This window comes from Dermacentor variabilis, chromosome 10, assembly GCF_050947875.1.
Source record: "Dermacentor variabilis isolate Ectoservices chromosome 10, ASM5094787v1, whole genome shotgun sequence".
NCBI lineage: Eukaryota > Metazoa > Arthropoda > Arachnida > Ixodida > Ixodidae > Dermacentor > Dermacentor variabilis.
In genome coordinates this window covers 87,256,905-87,279,816 of record NC_134577.1, presented here as the reverse complement: position 1 = coordinate 87,279,816, position 22,912 = coordinate 87,256,905, and the positions used below count along the sequence as shown (strand labels likewise).

The window sequence follows — 22,912 nt, the reverse complement described above, 5'->3', positions numbered from 1 at the left end:
TAGCATACGCTATACGCTAAGTGTAGCGTACGCTAAGCAGCGCATGTTTTCTACTTTAGTTGGCCGGCGATATCTTCGAATCTCAGAGGCCATATGCCGTCGTTGCGGCTATTCGTAAGTACATAAGTAAGTGGTCCTGATCCCTTTTGACTCAGGGCAGGCGTTTGTCAGCGCCACAGGAGATGTTCAGAGTACATACAAGAAGGAAAGAAAGTAAGGAGAGAAAGAACATAAAACAGTTTTGTCACAGTCTGTGAGTCCATCTGTTTGGTCCGGTTTGTTGTATTCTAGGCTCCAGTCGGGGCCTCGGATTTCACCAAAGCCACGACAATCTAATCCGCCAGCGATGCCGGTTCAAGTCAGCGCGTCCCAGCTGCGTCGCTGCGTCGACGCCTGGTCGGCCGTCTGTATTTTAGGAGCTGTGTTGCTGAGGAGGTCGGCATGAGGTCGGCAGGAGGTTCTCAGCCAGGGGAATCGATCGAGATCGGGGAACTGCGGGAAGTCTCGGACATTGTTATGGCACGTGGAGAAGGGTTTCTTGTGGTGCACAGCATAAGTGGCACGTCGGATCCACGCAGAATAGTTCGTGTCGGCGTTGGTTTATGAGGAGAGCGCCAGTGCGGGCTTGACGGGCACGGTTCCGGCTTGTGGTGGTAATATAGTGCCAGGCTTTGCTTTTTTGCCACTGTCGTGCGCCAAATCGTTTTTTCAGCATCATTGATTTCCTTGATGACAGCCATGCGCCAATCTGCCTCCGTCTTAGTGTCGTGTTGTTTTGAATTTTCGCTGCATGTTGTGTCTAGGGACGTGTATTTCCGAATCCAAGCCGTCTTGATTGTTTTTGTATCTTAGGTGTAGGTACATTCTGCGACTGTAATTTGTGTTTGCCATGAATTTGAGTCTGCCGGCATAATGCAGTTTGGACCGCGCCTCCCTTGCCTCGTACGAGGACCAGCTCATTCCACCGCTTACTGCTGCGTTTGCAGTGGCTATGTTGCCCCCTAGCAGCCAACGGCCTAGTTCTGTTTGGTGACGCTGCAGGCATTTTATGGTTTCACTGGAGTGGGCCAGCACATCGTCTGCGTATGTTGTCGCTGGTACTGCTACTCCCTTCCACAGTGTGCGTCCGACAGTCTACGTACGGGTTGTATGAATGTCTGGCCAAGTGCCAAATGCGGCCTTTGAGGCGATTAGATTTTTTTACTGATGCATTTTGATGCGTATCCAGAAAGTTTGGTTGGTCACTGAGAGTTATGCCGAGGTATTTGTATTCCGATGTTTCTTTACGAGGTTCCCTTGGAGGGTGAATTCATTGTTAGTGTTGCTTGTACTTATCCCCATCCACTGTGTTTTCTCGGTGTTAAACCTTAGCTGGTCGGTTCCTGTGACTTGGGAGCAGATGTCGAGCTGGTGTTGGAGGTCAGCTGCTGATTCTGCTAGCAGCATAATATCGTCCGCGAATGCCAGACATGAAATTTTGGTGTATTCTTCTTGTTTGTCGGTTGTTATCGTGGACATGTAGGCGGAGGCCTGGTCCTTCATTGTCTAATGTTTTGAGTAGTTGTGTGATGTATATGTTGAATAATGTTGGGGACAACGGGCGTCCTTGTTTTAGTCCTATCTTGCTCGATTTTCTGTAGTGTGTACACAACGCCTCCTTTATATAAATAAAGGAGGCGTTGGTGTACACCATCCGCCATAGTGCAGCCATTTCGCGCCTGTAGCAATAGGTGGCGCTGACATCTCCAACGTTTCTTTCGTTAGGTTTTGACTCGTTCGAAACGAGAAGCGATCTCGAAAATATCACGAGGTTATCCATAATACTCTGTCGTCGAAGCGGCCTGAGACTAAGCGAAAGCCGTTTACACAGTCATTTGCTACGAACGAAGTGCATTTTACAAAAGCAACGCCAAATTCAATTCGAAGCGGGCAGCCGGGACCGCCGCCATGTTTCCCGCAAACTCCGTAAACCACGGAAAAACGCAAAACTCGTTTGCGTTGCGTACGCCCGCTATACCCGCTATTTCGTTTAGCGTTCAGCGCATGCGCAGCGACCACCCGCTATTTTTAGCGTACGCAATCGTATAGCGTACGCTATACTAAAACTGTCTAAGGACAAAGTGAAAACCAAAGAGGTTAAGAAAAAAATTGGAGGCTTATCAAGGTTAAGCCCAGTGGATGCTTCGCATCCACTGGGCTTAACCTTAGCGTATTCTTAGCGTTTGGAGGCATCTTGACCGCATACACGCCCGGCGCAAAGACGCTGGCGCGGTTGTGGGCACAGAGACTGACGCGACGGCGGGCGCGCGCCGCTTCATCCCTGGCGTGACGTCACATATCACGTGATGCAGCGATGGTGGCGCCGCCGCGTCGCGCGCGACGGCGCGAACCGAAGCGTGGAGGCCTCCGCCGGGCGACGTCCGACGGCGCGATATGAGGCCCCATCTGCAGCCGGTGTGACGTCATCACGTGACGTCACATCATGTGATCTCACTTCAGGGTCAATGGTGGCCACCGCCGGGAGGCGACCGACGGCGCGATATGAGGCCCCATCTGCAGCCGGTGTGACGTCATCACGTGACGTCATGTCACGTGACCCCACTTCAGGGTCAATGGTGGCCACCGCCGGGCGTCGCGCGCGAAGGCCCGAAACCTACGTTAATATGCTTCGCATAAAATTACTGGAGTGGAAGAGAGAGATAAATGACATATGAAAGGCAGGGAGGTTAACCGGAAGATAGATATCCGGTTTGCTACCCTGCATTAGGGCACCGTTTATAGCGGTGCATTAGGGAAGGGCCGGGTGAGGGCAGATAGAAAGTTAAAGAAAAATGCACACACATAAGAAGAGAGGGAGAATACAGAAAACATACACACGAAGGAACCCAGGAGTGTTACAGTCGCTCAAACAGGTCGCTTGACCGGCTGAACTTCGGTAGAGCCTTCATCGCCTTCTGGTGTGAAGGTCGCATCAGCCGGCACTCCGAGATCGTCGGCTCAGAAAGCGGCGCGGTCGTCGAGACGTGGCAACACCGTCACGAGCGACTGTCTCTGGGAGCTGTAGCGAGGACAATAACAGAGGATGTGTTCGATTGTATTTTTTTGTTCTATTATGGGGTTTTACGTGCCAAAACCACTTTCTGATTATGAGGCACTCCGTAGTGGATGACTCCGGAAATTTCGACCACATGGGGTCCTTTAACGTGCACCTAAATCTAAGCATACGGGTGTTTTCGCATTTCGCTCCCATCGCAATGGGGCCACCGTGGCCAGGATTCGATCCCGCAACCTCGTGCTCAGCGGCCCAACACCATAGCCAGTTCGATTGTTTCCTCACTGCCACACCTATCGCAGGCAGCGCTATCAGCCATTCCGATGCGACAAGCAAATGCATTCGTAAAAGACACTCGGCGCCCTAGTCGACAGAGAACCGGTGTCTCGATTCAGGAAAGTCCAGATGGAATGCGTAGTCCGAGGGCTGGGTAGAGGCAGTGCAATAGAGAATGCCGGAAACATGGCGTGTTCCACGTGGATCGTGTGACATCATGCGCGAGTATGCGAAGCTTTGTTGCTGCATCGCTTCTTGGTGGCGGGATGGGTTCCTTCCCAGCACTTTCGTGAGCCCTCCTGGCAGCTTCATCGGCATGTTCGTTGCCCATGATACCGCAGTGGCCTGGGAGCCACTGAAAAGTGATGTCATGTCTTTTTTCTGCTAGTTGGAGACATTGCTGCGTTACTTCCAGCACAAGTTGGTGTTGTGGTCCACGACGTAGAGCGGATAGCAGACAATGCAGGGCTGCCTTCGAATCGGGTAAATAGGCCCCATCTTCGTGGTAGATATTCATGAATCACGTAAAGTGCGCCGCGAATTGCAGCAAGCTCCTTAGTAGTCGACGTTGTCCGGCGAGAAGACACGGCTTTTTCGGGGGAGATCACGGCTCCTGTAGATCCTTCAACAGTTGTCAAGCCATCAGTGTAAATGTGAAGATGGTCCTTGCATGTCTCGCGCAGCATGAGTAGGGTAGCTGCTTGAGAGCTAGCGACGAGAGTCCAGCTTTCGTTCGAATTCATGGGCCGCTCTTTCGGCAGTGCAGCGAGGTGGTGAAAAGGGAGGCTGGTAATGTGCCTGATATACGTGCCCGGAGAACTTCCGATGTGATACGAGTTGTGACTGGGTAATCTTGAGCTATTGCAATCGTTTCTGATGTCGTTGCGCAGCGCAGCATTCCAAGACAAAGAGTGTCCTGCACCTGAGCACTGTCGATTGTGCGAATGTTGCTTCTGCAGATATTCCTCAATACAGGTAAGCTGTACTGGAGTGTCAGTCGCCTATACCGGCCTATGGCCTCGGGTGAAGCCGGCGGCAGTCATCCAGAGGGGGAAAGAAGGTGCCTGCGAAGAGCTTCGAATAACTGTTTGCCGACTTTTCCAGCGTTTTTCAATTGCAGTTCTAATTGCAGTTCTAATGCAACACTTTGGGCTATGATGCCAGCCATATTGGAAGTCTCCAGAACGCAGATATCCGAGTACTGGAGCATTTTTTTTTCCATTTTATCGGCATCGATATGCAGCTGCCCCAAGGCGGAAAAAATAGCACAATATTTAGTGTTTATTAGAAATCGATCGATCATGAAATTTGACGGAACAAAGAGGAATTAAAAACTGAAAATGTAGCGTGAGATTGAGTCGGTGAACGCGGCTTGCATGCTCCTTGCGGCGCGGCCATGCGGGCGCCGTATCTTGAAAGCGATCTGCGACGTTGGCAAAGTGCGCGGCCGCGCGGGCCTAATCTTCGAAGCGATTTGGTGTTTTTGAAGAGCTCGCGTAGTGCTGGTAGCTTCGTATGCACGGTGCTTTCGACGTTTCGTCCGCGTTGAAGCGAGAAATGTACTAAGGTCGATTAGCTCGCTGCTGCTGCCGCGATTCCTCCATCCAGCGCTTTGACAGGGAGTTTCCGCGGTCATTGAGCGAGATCGGTTCATGATTAACTGTGCGCGCGGGATACCATGAGTTTTTTTTTTCAGTTAGTAAGCGAATGTTTACGAGTTCATGCAGCCGATAAAACTACTCTCCTAACTTTGTATAGGTATCTACTAATTTGCTCTCGCAATCGGTGGTTCGCCTTTAGGGAGAAACTGCGACTGTTTCATCGCGATAGCAACAATATGGACACTCCAGGGGCATTTTTGCTGTCGCCTTCACCGCGATGTTCCTTATAAAGTCCGAGGCCGTAACACCGTCGCCGCGCGCCGTATGCTGCATACGCGAGTGAAAGCACGCGAGGGAAGCCGACGATCGCAGCTCAATCTGGCGCGCGGGAAAGAAGAAAGCGGGAAACGCGATGTCTTCCGTCACGCGATTGGTCGGGGGCGACGGGAGAGGGGGGCGGCAGGAACTGTCCTTCGGCAGGAACTGCGCATTTCTCGACCGAGCGCAAGGGAAACAGACCATCGCGGCTCAATATCGCGCGCTCTATATGTAGGAAAGCGGGGGAAGGGCAGCGCGGGAGGGAGAGGGGCGGCTTCGACTCCGCCAGCAAGTGCGTACTTAGGACAGCCGTGGCCTATCGCGCGCCCCGCATCTAGAAAGAGATCTGCAGACTGCCCATACCTTTGTGCGGACTGTGTTGCAGCCGCTCTTGCGTTGAAGCGATAATTGGCACGAAAGTCACTTCGCTCGCTACTGCTGCCGCGCTTGCTCCCACCAGCGCTTTGACAGCGAGCGCCCGCGCTCATCGAGTGTCACGTGTTCATGTTTGCTTGTGCGCGCTGACACCATGCTTGTCAAGTACTAAGTAAGCGAATGTTTCCAAGTTTATACGGCCGATAAAACTACTATCCTTACTTCATATAGCTGCCTACTAATTTGCTATCGTTTGCTATTGCTATTTTTGCGTTTGCTATTGCTATTGCTATTGCTATTTTTTATTTGCTATTGTTTCGCACTTCGGGCGAAACTGACTTCTTTCTTGAACCTCCTTGGTGTAAAACGACGAAGAGAAGTCCTTGTTTTGTGCTCTAAATGCAGTAATGAAACAGCAACATGTGCAAACTTACGTTATTTCTAGTTCCAGTAGGTCGTAATATACACTTGCGTTATGACCACAATGTTTTTAACATCACCCGGGTAGAAGGCATGTGTTCTCTAATGTTCCAGCACAAATTATTTTTCCGGAAACTCTATTGTGGGTGCTGTATTTACCAACGTTACAAGATAAGTGGTATTTACGGCAAAAGCTTTCTGTAGGCAATGATATACCGCGAAACATCATTAGTGCTTCATGCTGTCTGCGCCTCAAGATGTTTTATACGTCTACTTTGTGTAGCGTCAAACACTGACTTTGACTCAGGTCAACCCAAGTCGATCCAGACCGCACGACAATCCGATAAGGGCAGCGTATTTGTATTGTGAAAGTCTGAGAAGACAGATGTTGCGCTAGAATACGATGCAGTGCCCTCGCCTCGGGTGTTTGCGGATGTGTTTGTCTGTCTGTACCTGTCACCGTTGCGTAGTAAAATGTGCCGTGGTCTGACATTGCGACGGTAGCAGCAACAACGACGATCGCGGCCGTCCGAGCCCACTGCGACGGCATGTCCCAAGAGCTACCGTTTCAAGAGTGGACCAACAGCGGTGCGCCGACCACGGACTCAACGTTCCGACGCGATGGCCCCGCTCCCAACAAGAGCGAAGCGGCCAAGCTACTCGAGTTGTCGTCGGAAAGTGAATCCGAGCCGGAACCGCTCCAGCTTGTGCCGCCCAAGCGCAAAGTGCGCTTCCGAAAGTAAGTCGATCGGAGCGGGCGCTTCTAGAAAGCGTAGAAGTTCACACACGCTGCTGGTGCGTCGTGTAAACCTCAAGGTGTTCGGGCGATATTCGCTGCAATTTAGAAATACTGTCCTTCCGGAGTGAAAAGCCCTGGCATAGGTTCCCGTCACGGGCTTGATAAGCCTGACTCAATATTCGTTTGCTATCTCTGTACATAGAACTGCTCGTACTGCTTTATCATCGGCTCGAATCGTAGTTGTCATCTCCTTGGTTGTCTGGCACCTGTTGCGGTGAGCCATTCCTCTATGTGCAGCAACTCGTGCCTCAGGTCTGATAACTGCAAACTTAGTTTCGAAGATTGACCAATTCCCTCCTAGCATTTCCGAAAGAAAAAACTCTGAAGCCTGGGGCTTCTCCGTTCAAACAATTTGGCCTACTCGTTGGGATTCGCTGGGCACCTCCAACTGTTATATATATATATATTTTTATTGTCAGTGAAATGTGTTATCACAGTCCTCTTCTGCAACCTATGCGGCCTTCGGGCATTAGTAGAGCCTTATCGCCTCTCCAGTGAAATAGGGCAGGACTGTTGTTGTCTTGTGACAACAATACGCCCTTACGACGAGGCTGTACCTTTGAGATAAACTGAAAGGAGGTGTGCAACATTCACAAAACTTGTCGCGGGGAGCAAGAGGTTAAAATTTGGTGAATGCATGGGAAAATTTATCTGACGGGTACACGCCAAAGCAGGTTTAGAAAACATTACCTTCCAGGACGAACAAAAGCTAATGGACAACCTTTGTCAGAAACGTTCCAGCACAGAGCTTGTAAAAAAAGTCATTAATTCAACTTGCAAACTAATGATCCTGGGTCCTGTCATAGTAGTCCCCGTGGCCATTGGCATATAGGTGTCCTCATTTCTAGAGATCATGGAAGCAAGCAGAAAAAGCTTCATCTGGGTTGCTCATCAACTCATTAGGGGCAGCAGCTTAGGTTGCTGCCACACCTTCATGACATTTCCAATTCAGTGGCAATCTCGCACAATGAAAAAGACAAAAGAAAAGAAATCACACAATGGCAGGTTGGGTGAATGTAGGGGACATGGCAGAGCAAGAACATGATGCTTGGCCAGATATTCTTGGACTGATACAAAAGTGTGAGGTCTTGCATTGTCATGTAGCAAGAACTGTCCAAGTAATGATAAATCGGGATGCCAATGCAAAATTGGGCTATAGTACAATTTTAGCTCGTCAGAGTAGAAATCTTGGTTCATTGCTTCTCCTTCAAAGAGCAATTCAAGGGGCACTAAGCCTCTAGCATTAAAAATAAAAATGAGATCAACGTTTCCTTTCGTTTTCAGTGATTGTCACTTCACCTTTTTAGAGGTAGTTGAGCCGTGAACTCACTATTTGACACTTTGTCACTCTGTTTGAGGGTCATAATGAGAACTTATTCTTGAATTATCAATTTTGAAGGTAGTTTCACTCACGAAAATCAACACTGGACACATGCACATTAGGGCCTGGCAAATACGAGAAAGCAGTTCATTGGCTCTCTTGGGCTGAGTCTCGCAAAATCTCTCAGAAGAGAAACTATTGCCAAAAATGAACGCCTGAGTATACAACCCCTGGTAGTATTGGATTTCATCTCCAGCAGTAGTGCTAACCCAAGTGCGGGATCACTTCTGATGCTTTCCAAAAGTTTAGCAGCAATCGTTTGTCTGATGCCATTCTGTTCATTTGTCAGTGTGTGAGAGATGTTGTTCTCATTCAGTATTCATTTTCCTAAACCACTGTGTAAGATCTTGTGGCGCGCATCCCCGTTCAGTTAGTAACAGTAACTTGTTGATTTTCATGCAGTAGCTGACTCACACATTTTACATTTACAGTGGTATGTAATGTACACGGGCGGCTGACTCCGGGATCGTTTTGCACTGAATTTCTGCTCTTGGAAACCTTCGGTCCCATTCAAAGCCATCACTTCTCAATGATGCTTCATTGCCATACACTTTTCGAATCATGTTCCATGCCTCATTAGGGGTAATATCTAGCCCAACGCATAACTTAATGTTAACTCTCTGCTCAGAATTGGCGTCCATCGTGTCACTCCTGTAATGCTCAGCTAAATTGGCCAAGCCGAACGGCACATTGCTAAACATGGCCCTGCTGCCTAGGGAGTTCACGTGGAAACTCTTTTAAGGCCATGTTTTCTCTGAGCACATACAAAGGAACTCAATAATAACCATTCTTGGATTTATGTATCAAAGAAAGGGGAATGCGAAATCTGTCCTGTAGCATATGAGACCGACTTGGAAAGCTCCCCTGTGTGTGCTTCATTTGCCAAGTGTCATGTAGGGCAGTGACACGTCTTTCATAATCTTTTTCACTTTCATTGTCTCTTACTGCAGTGCATGGGTTCTTACTCATGGTTACTGTGAAAAAAGGTTTGTTGATATTGCATACATTGTCTCGCTACTTTCATGCTTTGAACTTTTTCACCCTTTACAACAGGGTCAGTGCACTTCATAAGTGACTTCATACTGCCACAATATTTCTTCTTGTGCTTGCTTTCAAATACTGCTAGCCATAAACTTTCCATGAAGCGTGCTTCTGCGAAAATGATTTGGTGTCATAAATGCCATCATATATTTTATTTATGTTTCGGGATCGTTGACTAAAAACTGAAATTGATTCTTAAATGTCAGTCAAGTCCAGCCTAGGTGAATGACTACAATTCATCGCAGGAAGCACGAACCAGCGCAGGACATGCGAAGTGGAGGCAAGTACTGTCGGAAAGGTTTATTCCAAAAGTAGGCAGTTTAACCCTTTGACTGCCACCCCCAAGTATGCTTGTTTTGTCATTTCACTGCATTCCCTGCCTCTCAAGAAGCAACTCACGTAAAAATGAATGCTGTGTGCCTGTTGTACAGTCTATAGAGAGGTTGTAAAAACACCTAATACTTAGTTAAATTTGCAATAGCAGGTGGAGCAAATGTCTCGGTGCTCTGTCGCTCTGTCTCAGCAGGACAGCCATGGCAAACCAGGTTGGCAGGTCCGTCTGCAGTTTGACAGACGAAAGGATTTGTAAACTAGTGGCGAATTCTGTGGCGGAATAAAGCGACCATGAAGAAGCAGTTTATGGGTAGCACAAAACGTCCACAAATCAAGCACAGGAATAAATCCGGCAGTCAGAGGGTTAAATGAAACCTTGAAGACATGAACTATTAAAAAAAAGAGCAAAGGAGAAACAACAGTAAGACATGACACTAAAACAAGTAAAAGTACAGTTCAGGTGATATTGTTTCCTTACACGTATGTAATGAACTAAGCCTAAAGCTTAATTGGGTGTGCTTTATTTCAGTGAATATTCTGCCGTAATGGAATAGAAAGATATGAAGACTGAGCTAACATTGGTTATAGTGAATCAAATACTAGTTCGCTCGGCAGCTAGAAGTATGTATTCTGATAGCAAGACTGCGAAATACTGAGCAAAAGTAACATGAAATGAGACATTCTGGACATGCACGGGCGTTTTAGCCAGTAGCTTGACACGGCTGTCCTGCAGCTGGGAAGCCAACATGCCGATCCCGCGTGATTGCACCAATCACATCTCTACATGTTCACAACAATGCAAAACGTGTTTGCTATTTAATGTCATTCATGTGGCATATACCGGCCTGGAAATTTACAGGAGACCTTCTGCTGGCCTGTCAGAGGCATCACAAACACTTGCATTTCTGTACACATATTTCCGGTTACGACATTTTTTTCAATGATGTCACTGGGTACACTTGTGGTGATTATGACATATAATAATGTTTATTTATTTATTTATTTATTTATTTATTTATTTATTTATTTATTCGCCTTTATATAAATGTGCTTACTTTGTGACTGTTTTATCATCTCTTGATGTGCATGATGTATATAGGTGTGTTGTTTGTGCAGTGTGCCTTATGTTTTAAAGCTTTTTGTCTTTTATGATGGCTATAAGAACCTTGGTGGGACTGACAGTTTTAATAAATAAAATGAAGCCATTTAGGTTAAGGTACGTACAGATGCAAGTAATACTTTATTTTTACGTGGTCAGGATTATAGGACAGTTTGTCTGCTATACCCTTGTACTGAAGTTTCGTAATTAAGTTTATTTATTTATTCTACCTGCCGGCCGTATTGGCAATAGAAAGGGAAGTGGGCTTGTAAGTACAAAATTAATGAACTGATAGCAGTTATCACAGTTACGTACCTTGGAATGTGCTTCTGATTAATTCATCTCGTAAAGCTACATTCACTTGCACTGGTAACATATCTATTGGCGATTCCAGGTTTATTCTGGATCGCCTCACATATTTAGCATCATGGTAGCTCTTTTAGAGAGCTGGCATTGTACGTGAAGTTTGGTGGAATGGTGCTGTGGCCACACATCGCAAGGCTCATTGAAGTTGGAGGAAGGAAGCCAAACTTTTTTTTTGTGTTGTCTTGTTACCAATGTGCAGTATTGGCCAAGCTTAACCCGCAGTGGATATGATGTATTTTCAAGGGTAATTAATAGGTAAATGACTTAATAATATTTGTTGTAGTAGAACAGGCTGCTTCCCAGGCACCACTAGAGTCAGGAACCATACTATAGTCAGTTACAATGCAGATACGTCGCCGTCCAACTCAAAAAGAAGTTATGTACATGCACTAGCCAATTATGTTTGTTCATTTCCACAACATCATAGCAAAGGCGAACTGCCTGCAGCATTGGTGTCTTACTAAAACTTTTTTTTTAATATGGATGCACAAAGCTCAGGTGTACTGTGACTGTGTAGATGGAACTTGTACTGAATTTTTAGGTTGGTGGTCGAATACATGTTCTGTGCCTTTACCTTCAAAAGGGGCGACGTAACGCTTTAGATTTCCTTTTCTCATTCCTTCTAAGCATTGGCTGATATGACAAGCTTAAGCTCATTTACATCAACACGATCACCTTTGCCTCACCTGTACGTACAGAGACCTGTGTTATCCGCTTAACAACTTCTAAGAAAAGATTTTGGGCTTACGGCTCCTTCATTCTTGCCCAAATGTCGCAGCAAGATAGCATTTTATGGTCCGGTTCATTCAGTATAACATGAAGCACATTTACTTGCCCGGTTTGTTCTGAAAAAAAAAAGAAGAATTTTCTTTTTTTGCCTTTATCCCAGCCTCTTGCTGTAAAAAATGTCCAAAACATGGCAGCTATGAGTCACTTGGTCACTTCTGTTGTCTGCTACATGGCAAAGCATAGTTTGCTGCTGCTTTGTGAATGCTACCAGTCTGATCTACCGTCTGGGACATAGAACAGGGAGAGAGAGAGAGAGAGAACTTTATTTATCCCATCTTAAAGGGAAAGGCGCTGCGAGAAGAAGGCGAGGGAGGTTATCCTACTCACAGTAGGCCTCCTCTGCCACCTCGGCCCACCTCAGGATAGCTTCCTGAAGTTCAGGGTTGTAGCTGTGCATGGCAGCCTCCCACATCTCCCTACTACTTAAAACTCTACAAAGGTTAGGGGGAGGGGAGGGGTTCTTGCATGGCCACATAATGTGGTTAAGGTCCACTCTGCTAGCAGGAAAGAACTTGCAGGCTGAAGTAGGGTATATTCCCAGGTGAATTTTGTGATGTAAGGCAGGACATAGAAAAGTGCGAGTCTGTAGTTTACGCCATAGTACCTTGTGCATGCGTGACGACCGAATCATTAAAGGAGGTAGGGTTAGGCGACCTAGGTGGTAATGCCCGCAAATGTCATGGCGTGTAAGTAATCTGTCTTTGGAGGTGAATGCTGGAGGGAGATTATTGGCATCTAAACCGTCCCCTAGTCTAGCCTGTGCTCGGTTCGTGAAAGCTCGAGCACTTGGGTGGGCCGCTTCATTGCTGTTTAGGCCTGTGTGAGCAATTGTCCAGATTAAACTCAGAAGTTGGGTTGGCGGATTGGGCGATAGAATGGCTAGGGCTGTCCTGCAAACCCTACCCGCTCCGAAGTTGTGTATGGCAGTTTTTGAGTCACTTACTATGAGAGAGTAATTGGGTATTGTTGCAACAAGTGCCACCACCGCCTCCTCAGCCTCCTCCTCCGAAGAGGGCATAATGAATGCTCCCATCGCAACACTGCCAGTGGAGTCAACGACTCATATGGAGAATTTGTGTCCACAGGGATACTCCGCGGCATCGACATAGTCTTTGTAGTTAAATAACTTTTTCTGCAGGACTCATTGTTGCCTTCTATGTTCGTGGTAAAGAGGGTGCATATTTTTAGGGAGAGGAGGGATATGAAAGTGCTCGTGTATCGGGTGGGGAATATTGAATTTCTCATTGGTCATGGGTGCTGGGGCAATAGTTGGGGAGTTTAGGATGTGCCTACCAGTGTGGGTATTCGATGAGCGCTGGTATTGAGCTGTCAGGTGGGCTTCTGCGAGCTCACTAAAAGTATTCAAGGTACCTGTAGCCAAAAGTCTCTCAGTGGAAGCTCTACTTGGCACTCCAAGGGCAAATTTGTAGTCTGTGTATCAGTGAGTTAACTTTATCTTCCTCGGTCCTAGTTAAGGGGACATAAGGAAGGGAGAATGTGATTTTACTGACAGAAAACGCCTGTACCAGTCTTAGCAATTCTGCCTCGTGGAGACCTCCGTGCTTATTGTACACCCTTCCTATAAGCCGTGTGGTGTAACCTGTGCTGGCAGTAACCGTTTGAAGTGTACACATATTGAGTCGGTTAGATTGAATGTGCATGCCAAGTAGACGGGTTTTGTTTACTACCGAAACTTGCTTCCCATTAATGTTAATCTGAATGTTGGGCGTAACCCGTTTATTTGCGGATAGAAGTAACAGCTCAGATTTGGCGGGCGAGCGCTCGAGGTTCATGGATCTGGCTCTCGTAGCCACTGCATCTGCAGCCTCTTCTAAAGTATCTTGAATGTAGCCATCCGAGCCACACTTAATCCATGGGGTAATGTTGTCTGCATATAGAGAATGTTGCAGATCCGTATTTGTGCCAGCTTCCCAGCAATAGACCTCATAGCTAGGTTAAATAGAAACGACGCGAGCACGGATTCCTGAGGAGTGCCAAAGCTAGCTAGGGTGATTGGGGGAGAAGTTTGATCATTGAGACTAATGATAGCTGTGCGATTGTTAAGAAATTCGCAGATGTAGTCATGTATTTTTCTACCACAGTTAATAACATTCAATTCACGTAAGATAGATCCATGATCTATGTTGTTCAATGCACCGCGAAGGTCGAGTCCTAAAATGGCTTGGGTGTCTTTACTAAATGTAGGAGTAAGAAGGTCAAGCTTGAGACTTAGCATGGCATCCTGGCAAGAAAGCGACTGGCGAAAGCCAATCATCTCTGGCAGAAATAACTGATTCTCTTCTGTGTATTCATTGAAGCGATTAATCATGACATGTTCGAGCATTTTGCCCAAGCATAACGTGAGGGAAATAGGTCTAATATTACCTATATCGGAGGGCTTATTGGGTTTCGGAATAAAGATTACTTTAGCAGTTTTTCATGCGTTCGGAAGAGAGCTGTTACCGAAGCAATGATCATAGTATTGTGTAAGGGCAGAGATAGATTTGTTGTCCAGATTTCGGAGTAATTTATTATTTACATTATCTATACCCAGAGCAGATGTAGTTTTAAGGGAAGCTAATTAATGTCAAACTTTTGTCTCCGTTATTGGGGTGTCGAGAAGTTCATTAACCTCGCCTTTATAATCTGAATTCTCATGAGTTGTGGTATGACGGAGGTGTAATAGTGCAGGCCCCTGAAAAAGATAGGGAATATTATCCTCGTGTTTGTACAATAATTGAGTGATGTAGCGACTATGTTGCGCGCACGAGGCCGAGAGATCAAGCATATGTCTCAGCAGTTGCCAAGTCGTTTTACTACTGAGATTACCATGCATGCTGTCACATACTTGGCCCCATTGTTGATTAACTAGTTGGGTCGCATATGCTTGTATGTCATCCTCAAGTCTAGCTACACGGATGCGGAGCCTGCGGTTATGGCGGCGTCTTTTCCACCGCTCTAATAGTGATTCCTTCGCTTGCCACATGTGTAGTAGTTTGGCATCAGCTGTTTGAAAAGGAGCATCAGGTGGCATAGTTGTATGATTGTCAACGTCCGTTTGGAGTTGACTGATCCATTGCTGTAGATCAAGTATGGAATCAGGAGCATTATTTGCATGAGTTTTCGGAAATTTGTCCCAATCCGTAAGTTTGGGAGGCAGAGTGGGAAAGGGCTTGGTGAGAGAAGGTAACAGAAATCTGAATGACGTAGTGATCGCTACCAAAATTGATATGAAGGTTTTCCCATTTAGTTAAGTTAACCCGAGAGGTGAGGGTGAGGTCTGGTGATGCGGGTATCTTTGGAGACACTCTTTCCTAAGCGAGTGGGTGTGTCAGAGTCATTGTGGAGGGTGAGTTGATGATCCAGAATGTGGTTCCATAAAGCTCGTCCTTTAGGTGTGGAAGTAGTGTGACCCCATAGCTGATTTGGAGAGTTAGAATTGCCAACAATGAGGAGCGGGTTTCTCCGAGCTTCCTGTTTAGCATGAGCAAAAACAGTAGTAAAACGGTTGTGTTTAGAGCTGGGACTGCTGTAAATGTTAAGGATGTAAATAGGAGCCAACCTGGTCTTTTTAGGAAGTATTTCTACGAAGTCGTGATCTATGTCGATACCCTCGAAATGAGAGCAAGAAACAGTGAAATGCTTTTGTGCTAGGATCGCGGTATTGGGACGTTCGCGTTTTCTGCATTGGAATGTGTTGTATCTGGGGGATTTAACATAACTATTTGTTTCTTGTAAAGCAACGACTGCGGGCAGTTGTGTGAGGTTGGCTATGTATTGTTGCAGACTGGCCTTCTTTTTCGAAAACCCCCTATAGTTGCAATGCCACACAACTAGGTTGGAGCGCTTAGGGGACGCAGCCATGCAGTCGATCGAGTCCTTCGATAATTTGATTGAATTGCACATCAATTTGGGTAAGTCGCGCGTCATCCTGGCGAAATTTAGCATATATATGGGTACTGAGCTTATGAACGTTAGTAGTGCAGGACTCAAGCTTGGCTTCTATGGCATCCATGCGTTTTTCAGGGCCTTCAAAAGCGATTGTTAGAGTTTCTAATGTGTGTGGCGAGTTCACGACTTAGCTTATCATGCTCCTCCCAAGTATCTCTCCCATCATCAATAGATTTGCGCTTTGTGGCGGTTATGGTAGTGGGAGGAGGAGTAGTGTCCATGGTTAGAGTAGGATCGTCAATCTCACTGACGGGGGGAGGAGTTACAGTGTGTTGTTCATCAGTAGAGGGTTGAGATCGAGTGATAGTAGTTGTACACGGAGAAGGGGTTTGGAGGTCGAGGTAGAGAAAACGATTTCCTTCCTGAAACTGCTGTAGGAGGGCGTAGATGGGGGCATCAGGTTGCTTAGCTTTAGGTAAGCTGGGGGAAGCTACCAATGCCCAGCCTACCTGAGGAAAGCTTGATTTGTTGTTAGAGGGAGCAGCGGATAGAAGAGGCTGATCTTCATCTTGTTTTTTCTTAGGAAGAGGTTCCTGCTTCTTGGGTGAAGGAAAAGACTTGGTCTTGGATTGAGGAGGAGTCTTGTCAGCCTTGAGGAGTGAGGTTTTAGGCTTATATCATAGTGCACATTGAATGGATCCAGTCTCATGACTTCCACTACATAGTACACACTTGGGAATGCACACATGATCATGCGGAGGATTCATAGTTCCGCATTTATGGCAAGTATCGTCAGTGTGCGTAGGGCACACGTCCGGTCAATGTCCAACTTTCCAACAGCGTGTGCAGGCCTCGATTCTTTGTCGAAAAGGCTGGCACCAGAGCATTGCCATTTCATATTTGAACCAAAAAGGAACTTTCGTTCCCAAGAAAGTCACGAGGATTGTGTCGGAAGTTTTTCCCATTCGTCTGGCTTCTAAAAAGTGCATTTGTGGGTTGCACTCACAAAGCATGGGTAGAATGTCTTTTTCGTAGATAACTTCTCCCAGGCATACTCTGTCGATGTAGATAATGCCTTTACACGTCTCGGAGTTTGAAACGCTGTAGGAGGTCACTTTCGTGCTCTTGGCCGTCGGCCGTGAGCGACTTGATGGCGAGATATTTCTTCAAGCGATCACAGCTTTCCGTGCTGAAGGTAACTGCGTTGGTGGTGAAGTTGATGGTAACGACGTCTTGTCGCAGCTCTGCAGTGGCTGGAAAGCCGGCTGCCATAGAGAGAAGCTTAGTGAGTTGTAAGTGGCTGAAGCGGGAGGCGTTGAAACCTCCGCAAATGTGAAAAATAGCCTTTTATGAGTCTTCAGGTAACTTGGGAGGCCTCACTTTGTCATTCCTGGAGATCATCTGTTTCCATACAGCGGCCTTGGCCGTGGCGGCGATGGCATCCTTGCGGAGTGAGTCTTGATATGCGGCGTCATATGTGTGCGTTTGTCACCACTTGAGCATCTTTTCCGGGGAAAGATCTTCCCCTTCTACTACCTCAACCTGGCTCATGACACCCACACGAGGCATGTCAACACCTATGGCATCAGAGAGCTCTCGTAGGCGAGGAACCACAAAAGTCACAATAAAAGGCGTTCTAATGGACAGACCTCTTCAAAAATAGTCTCTGAACGTCGCGGAACTTTTCACACATGTCGGGTGAAAGACCTACTAGGATATAACAAAAATAACGAGCTCAAAACTCATGGAGCCGATGAGACATGTTCACACGCAGCGACGCCACCTTGCGTTCCCCCCTAGAACAGGGAACTTTCACTATGTTGGCAACACCAACACTGGACTTTCTCTCCTTCCACTAATCTTTCCCTCCCCTTCCCTCCTGCAGGGTAGTCAACTGAGCCCAGTCATGGTTAACCTCCTTGCCCTTCATTTGTCCTTCTATTTCTCTCTTAAGCCTTTCAAGTAAATTCACCTGGTGGCTGATGCACACCTTTGGGTGAACTCGTGAACCTTAAACATCTGTAGATGGATTGCACCAATGACTCCAGAAGTTGGTTAAAATCACATTTTATGGTTGGTCTTGATTTTATATGACAGATGGCTCAACAAAGTTTACCCCCTGTCGGTGTTGTTCATATCTCTCGTTTTCTGACTTGGTTGAACAGTGCAAAAAAATCCACGCCTTTATTAACAATGCAGAAATTGAAGAGCTCCTTTTGAACGCCAATTCACAGGCCTTTGATGTTGATTATGAGGTCATGAGGTGACAAGGACGAAAGACCATGTTCCCTGTGGAACATTATCTGATAAAAATCATTAAGAAATATATGTATGTTCTTTTTTTACAGGTTTAAGTCTTTAAAAACTTGAGCAACATATCACCAATAGAAAGCATATGAAATTAATGTGTGCTGATGTGTTACTTTAACGGAAGTTGAATTCATTGCATTTCAGAAAGACACCCGGCACCCAAATGGTTAATAGGCATTCTAATTGTATGTGTGCACTAAAAAACTTCACCTACTCTGTGCTTCAGGCATGAAAGCACCTCTCATTGACGCATGGGGTCGCGATCTGTGCAGGCGGCTTCGTGGCGCCCGCGGCCTAGTGCTTACTGGTGGCCCGCACTCTGGCAGTGCGTGCTGTGGGGGCAGCAGTGACGGATGCTTATCGCTGGCCAAAGTTCTAGGCTTTCTGCTCGGGGTGGCCATCTTGGTGGCCCAGGCCTGGTTCCTGCTGAGCGTGCGCTCCCGCCTCGACCATCTGTACACAATCTACCGACAAAATAGTAAGTGTCCATGCTCAGGTCCCTCTGCTGATTGATGATGGTTTTGCAGCATGCAAGCAGCTGTGCTCCAAAAGCACTCTCGCGTGTGTATGTAACCTAAGTAGTGCTGACATGTATAATTTGAATTTGTAGAAACTACCATACACTTCTCACACATAAAAGGAGAACACTCAGCAAGTGTGAAGGGGAAGCACTTATATTTTACTGCAATGCTGAAGTTGGTCTCAAAATGTTATGACCTGGCATTATCGAAATTATTCGCCATCATGACACAGTGCAAAACTTTCTGGTGTCATGTTCGAATAAGGCCAGGTGTGATGATGTTGCTCGTAAAGAGTAATCAAGAGCGCCATGCACATTTTTTCTAGCTGCGCTTCCTTGTGTCGGCGTAGCTGCATCAATTGCGGGAACCGAGTGAGCAAGCGTATTACAACAGCATGACACGTCCACCTGCTGGGTACCGAAACGGAAACTACTTTGTAGAAAGAAGTCTTGCAGTAAATTATTCATGCAAAGCATTCTTCTCCGTCGACCCACTTTTTCTTGGGTATCTAGTATCTGGTCTCTTTCGTGAAGCAGCAAGTAAGAAGAAACTGCAGTTGGGGTAGGCTTCTGCCCAAGATAAGTTAAAGGCTTTGTGCACTGAAATAAAGGGCGTAGAAGTGCATAATTAACCATGACATCAATGCTCCTCTTGAGAACCTGCTTTGCATCAAAGGCTGGGCATCCCTTGTTCTAGATTTGAGGTCACACTTATAGTAATACAAGGGTTCACTCAAGTGCAGTCCTGCTCTACTCGGGTTGCTCCCAGTATGCTCTACTTATGCAATTTGCACACACTCCGCCGTTGTCACCTGCGAATTTCCCGAGATGCCGCTGGCTCTGTGGTATATATATATATATATATATATTACACGTAGACAGATCGCAAGAGCTGTAACACCTATATGATTCGTAACCATTTTCTACTAAACCAAGCACGCTTCGAATTATGTAGGTGTCAACTGGAGTTGAGTATGCTTAATATTTTAGGGTTCATCATTTAACACATTAAAGTGAGAAGTAGCATATGTCATCTCAGTAACCCTCTAAAGTGACAGGGAAAATACATGCTGAATCTATCTAGCATGGATTGATTGCCCTCTTATAAACCTCACAACTTTTGCTTTCTGCCAAAAGACAACTTAATTACAAAAGAAATCAGAACTGAAAATGACAATGCCATTCCTTCATGATTCAAATTAGCTCCCAATCAAATGGACTGTTTTGAGCAGCTCTGCTAGTCCCGAAGTTCATGCTCTGGTGAGCAATACTTCCTGCTTTGCTAGGAGGCCCCTACATAGTGTGTGCCACGCCTGTGTAGAGAGTGCCAGTAGGGCAGATAAAGAGGTGGCACTATTGAGTTTTTCTGTAGTAATAGGGCAATAAAGGTTACAAGCCACACTTCTTTTCATCCTCAAATGCACCATACAATGTTCAATTAAAATCGTGAATGGTGGAATACAATTTGTCAGTCATAAGTAGCACATACTACAACATGAGAGATTGTACTGCGCACTCACAGAGTTAAAGACTGATCCTATCTCACGTTTACATCATTTTTTTAACACTTAACAGATATTTTAACATGAGCAAATCATGTTTAACATGCTCTATTGTCTGTAAATATGATGATTTCGATATCTTGGAGCACTAATCTATCTCTTTAGTGTGACTTGATATTTCCATCAGGGTCCCTTCAAATTGTTCAAACAAGACTTGTGGATTTTGATCATTTACTGGGCTTATAGGAACAAATTTGCTGTGCTTGAGACCAGTTTAACTGCCACCTCATTCGCAGCAAATCATTAATCCAATCAGTCAATTTTATTGCAAAAAATAAGGAAGGGGATCACATGGGGTTTTATATTTTTTTATTTATTTAGGAATACTGTAGCCCTCACTTGAGGGTCATTGCAGGAGAAGAATTGTCAAACAAAAAGTAAATTTTGGCACCGGCAGTACAACATTATGCAGCATTGTCAAACGCAAATTACAGTGAGGATGAACAAGTGTACACATGTAAGGTATTTTAGAAATGCAAGAATAACAGTAAGCATGATCATTTCTTAATTATCCCATTGCCTGTAATACAATTCTAGTTGAGTATAAAATTTGTTAACATTTCGTGCTGTTACAGTGCAGTCCAGAAGGCCATTCCATATATTAATACACTGAGGAAACAACGAGTATTGAAAACCATCAAGGCTTACTTTATAAGGCTGTATACTAGCACTGTGGTTTAAACGCGCATTGTGTTTTAGAGGGTGGGGGGGGGGCAGATGCATGTTTGTTTGTTTATTCTTATTTGATTTCTGGTTATGTGGAAAAACAATTGCATTCATTGTTTTTCTTGTCGTGTTTCTAGCAGTTCCAAGTCTCAACGTGTCAACATGTGCGTTACAGAATTAGCTCACCGATAACGCAACCAAACGAAACGCACAGTGGCTCTCTGAATTTTTTTCGAGTTTATGTCGCAAGTACAGTTGCTGAGGGCTCCAAACTGGGGAGGAGTACTCCAAAACCAGGCGCACAAATGTTTTGTTCGCAATTAGTTTCAAATGTGTTGGTGCATGCTGCAACTTTTTTCTCAAAAAGAACAGTAAGCACTAGAGCAGACCTCCACCGGGAGGCGCCAGCATAAGTCATGATGAATGATCACCCCTAAGTACCTAAAGCTACGTACATTCAACAAAAAGTTTTCACCAGTTTTATCGTCAAAGGAAGGCGTGGTTTTCTTTATTGCTACATGAGCAAATGTCGATTTCGAATAATTTATTTCCATTCCTAATTTTATGCACCAGTCATGTAAACCTTGGAGGCATCGATTAGATTTCTTTTGGTCGGTTTTATCTGCCACTGTAGAATAAAGCAAACAATCATTGGCAAAAAGTTTTTTTAACAGGTGATTCCAGAACACTGGAAATACCATATTTACTCGCTTAATGATCACACTATTTTGTCAAGAAAATTTACTCAAATTGAGGGGTGCGATCATTATGCGCACCCACGATCAATCAATTTCCCACGAAAAGAAACATTTCCTTTTTTCATCCCGCATTTGCTGTGGGATGACACGCAGGCGGCTGCCGCTGTCAGTGCGGGACACCAAAACAAAAATGACGGCTGGAGGAGCAAACCGAACGCGCCGAACGCAATTTTTTTTTTCTCATGAGTACATTACATGCATTGAAACAATTTCTTCTGTATCAGTAATGAATATTATCGTTAATATCGGCAAGTTTGCGACAATAATGTAGCCATGTCCACTTTGAGGGAACAGAAACAGAGATGGGCGTGCTTAGCTGCCAGTGACATAGAAACACATGGCGGGCATGCTGCGGAAACTGCGGCATTTGTTTTCACTGCTATCCTAATACGGCACATTTCCAATAAGGGTGAGCGAATACCTTAGCTGCATTACAAGCGTCGGCATATGAATAGGGTACACTTCTAATGTATCAGTGTAAGCGTGGCCACTATCGTTGCCGATTGCGATTTATTACGTGCCCACAAGTGCAGACGAGAAGATTCGAAAGGCGCCCTTTATGATGTCGTTGAACAAAACCATAATGAAGCCTACAAATAATAAAGCCCAGGCAAGTTTGGTTGTAGCCTTTTTTTTCATGGAAGTGCAGAAAGTGATGAAAGGAATGAAATGGGGCATCTGCTTAAGTATGTGGCGTGTGCGCAGACCGCTTGGTATGTCTTCAAGAGTCATTTGAGTAGCATTCGACAGATGGTAAGCGCGATTATCATTAGCTAGACTTGGCACACGACACATCGCTGCGACAAGTGCAGGGTGCGATCATTACACGGGAAAGAAAAAAAATTGAATTTTGACGACAAAATTCAGGGGTGCGATCGTTACGTGAGTGCGACCATTATGCGAGTAAATACGGTATCATTGATTAAATCAAGAACAATAGCGGCCCCAATACTGACCCTTGTGGAACCCCAGACAGGACTTCTAGTAAATAAGACATTATGTTTTCAGTGCGGACGGATTGTACATGCCCGCTTTAATAGGGTGCAGTCCAGTTCACAATGTCTGGAGCAATACCTGCATTCTGAATTTTAAAAAGCAATTTACAATGCGGTACCTTATCAAAGGCCTTTGCGAAATCTATGCAGATGACATCAATTTGTTCGCAGCCATCCAGAGCTAGATAAAAATCATGAACTGTCTCAATGAGTAGCAAACTAGTGGATAATCCGCTTCGGAATCCATGTTGTGACGAAAAGAAAAAGTTATTGGCTTCAGGGAAAAGAAGGATATGCTTTGCTACGGCATGCTCTATAAGCTTACAAATCACAGCAGTAAGTGATATGGGACGATAGTTG

The 22,912-nt window shown here is 45.7% G+C and overlaps 1 protein-coding gene across 2 annotated transcripts in view; it reads left to right on the top strand.

Moving 5' to 3' along the window:
* The first annotated feature begins 6,360 nt into the window (after positions 1-6,360).
* The window catches only part of LOC142560766 (uncharacterized), a 69,292-nt gene continuing 52,740 nt past the window's right edge, over positions 6,361-22,912 (top strand). For both annotated transcript variants that reach the window (XM_075673094.1, XM_075673093.1), the window contains exons 1-2: positions 6,361-6,781; positions 18,324-18,529. In XM_075673094.1, the coding sequence (XP_075529209.1) occupies positions 6,591-6,781; positions 18,324-18,529 (397 nt within the window). In that variant the 5' untranslated portion in view covers positions 6,361-6,590. The remainder of the gene's footprint in view (positions 6,782-18,323; positions 18,530-22,912) is intronic.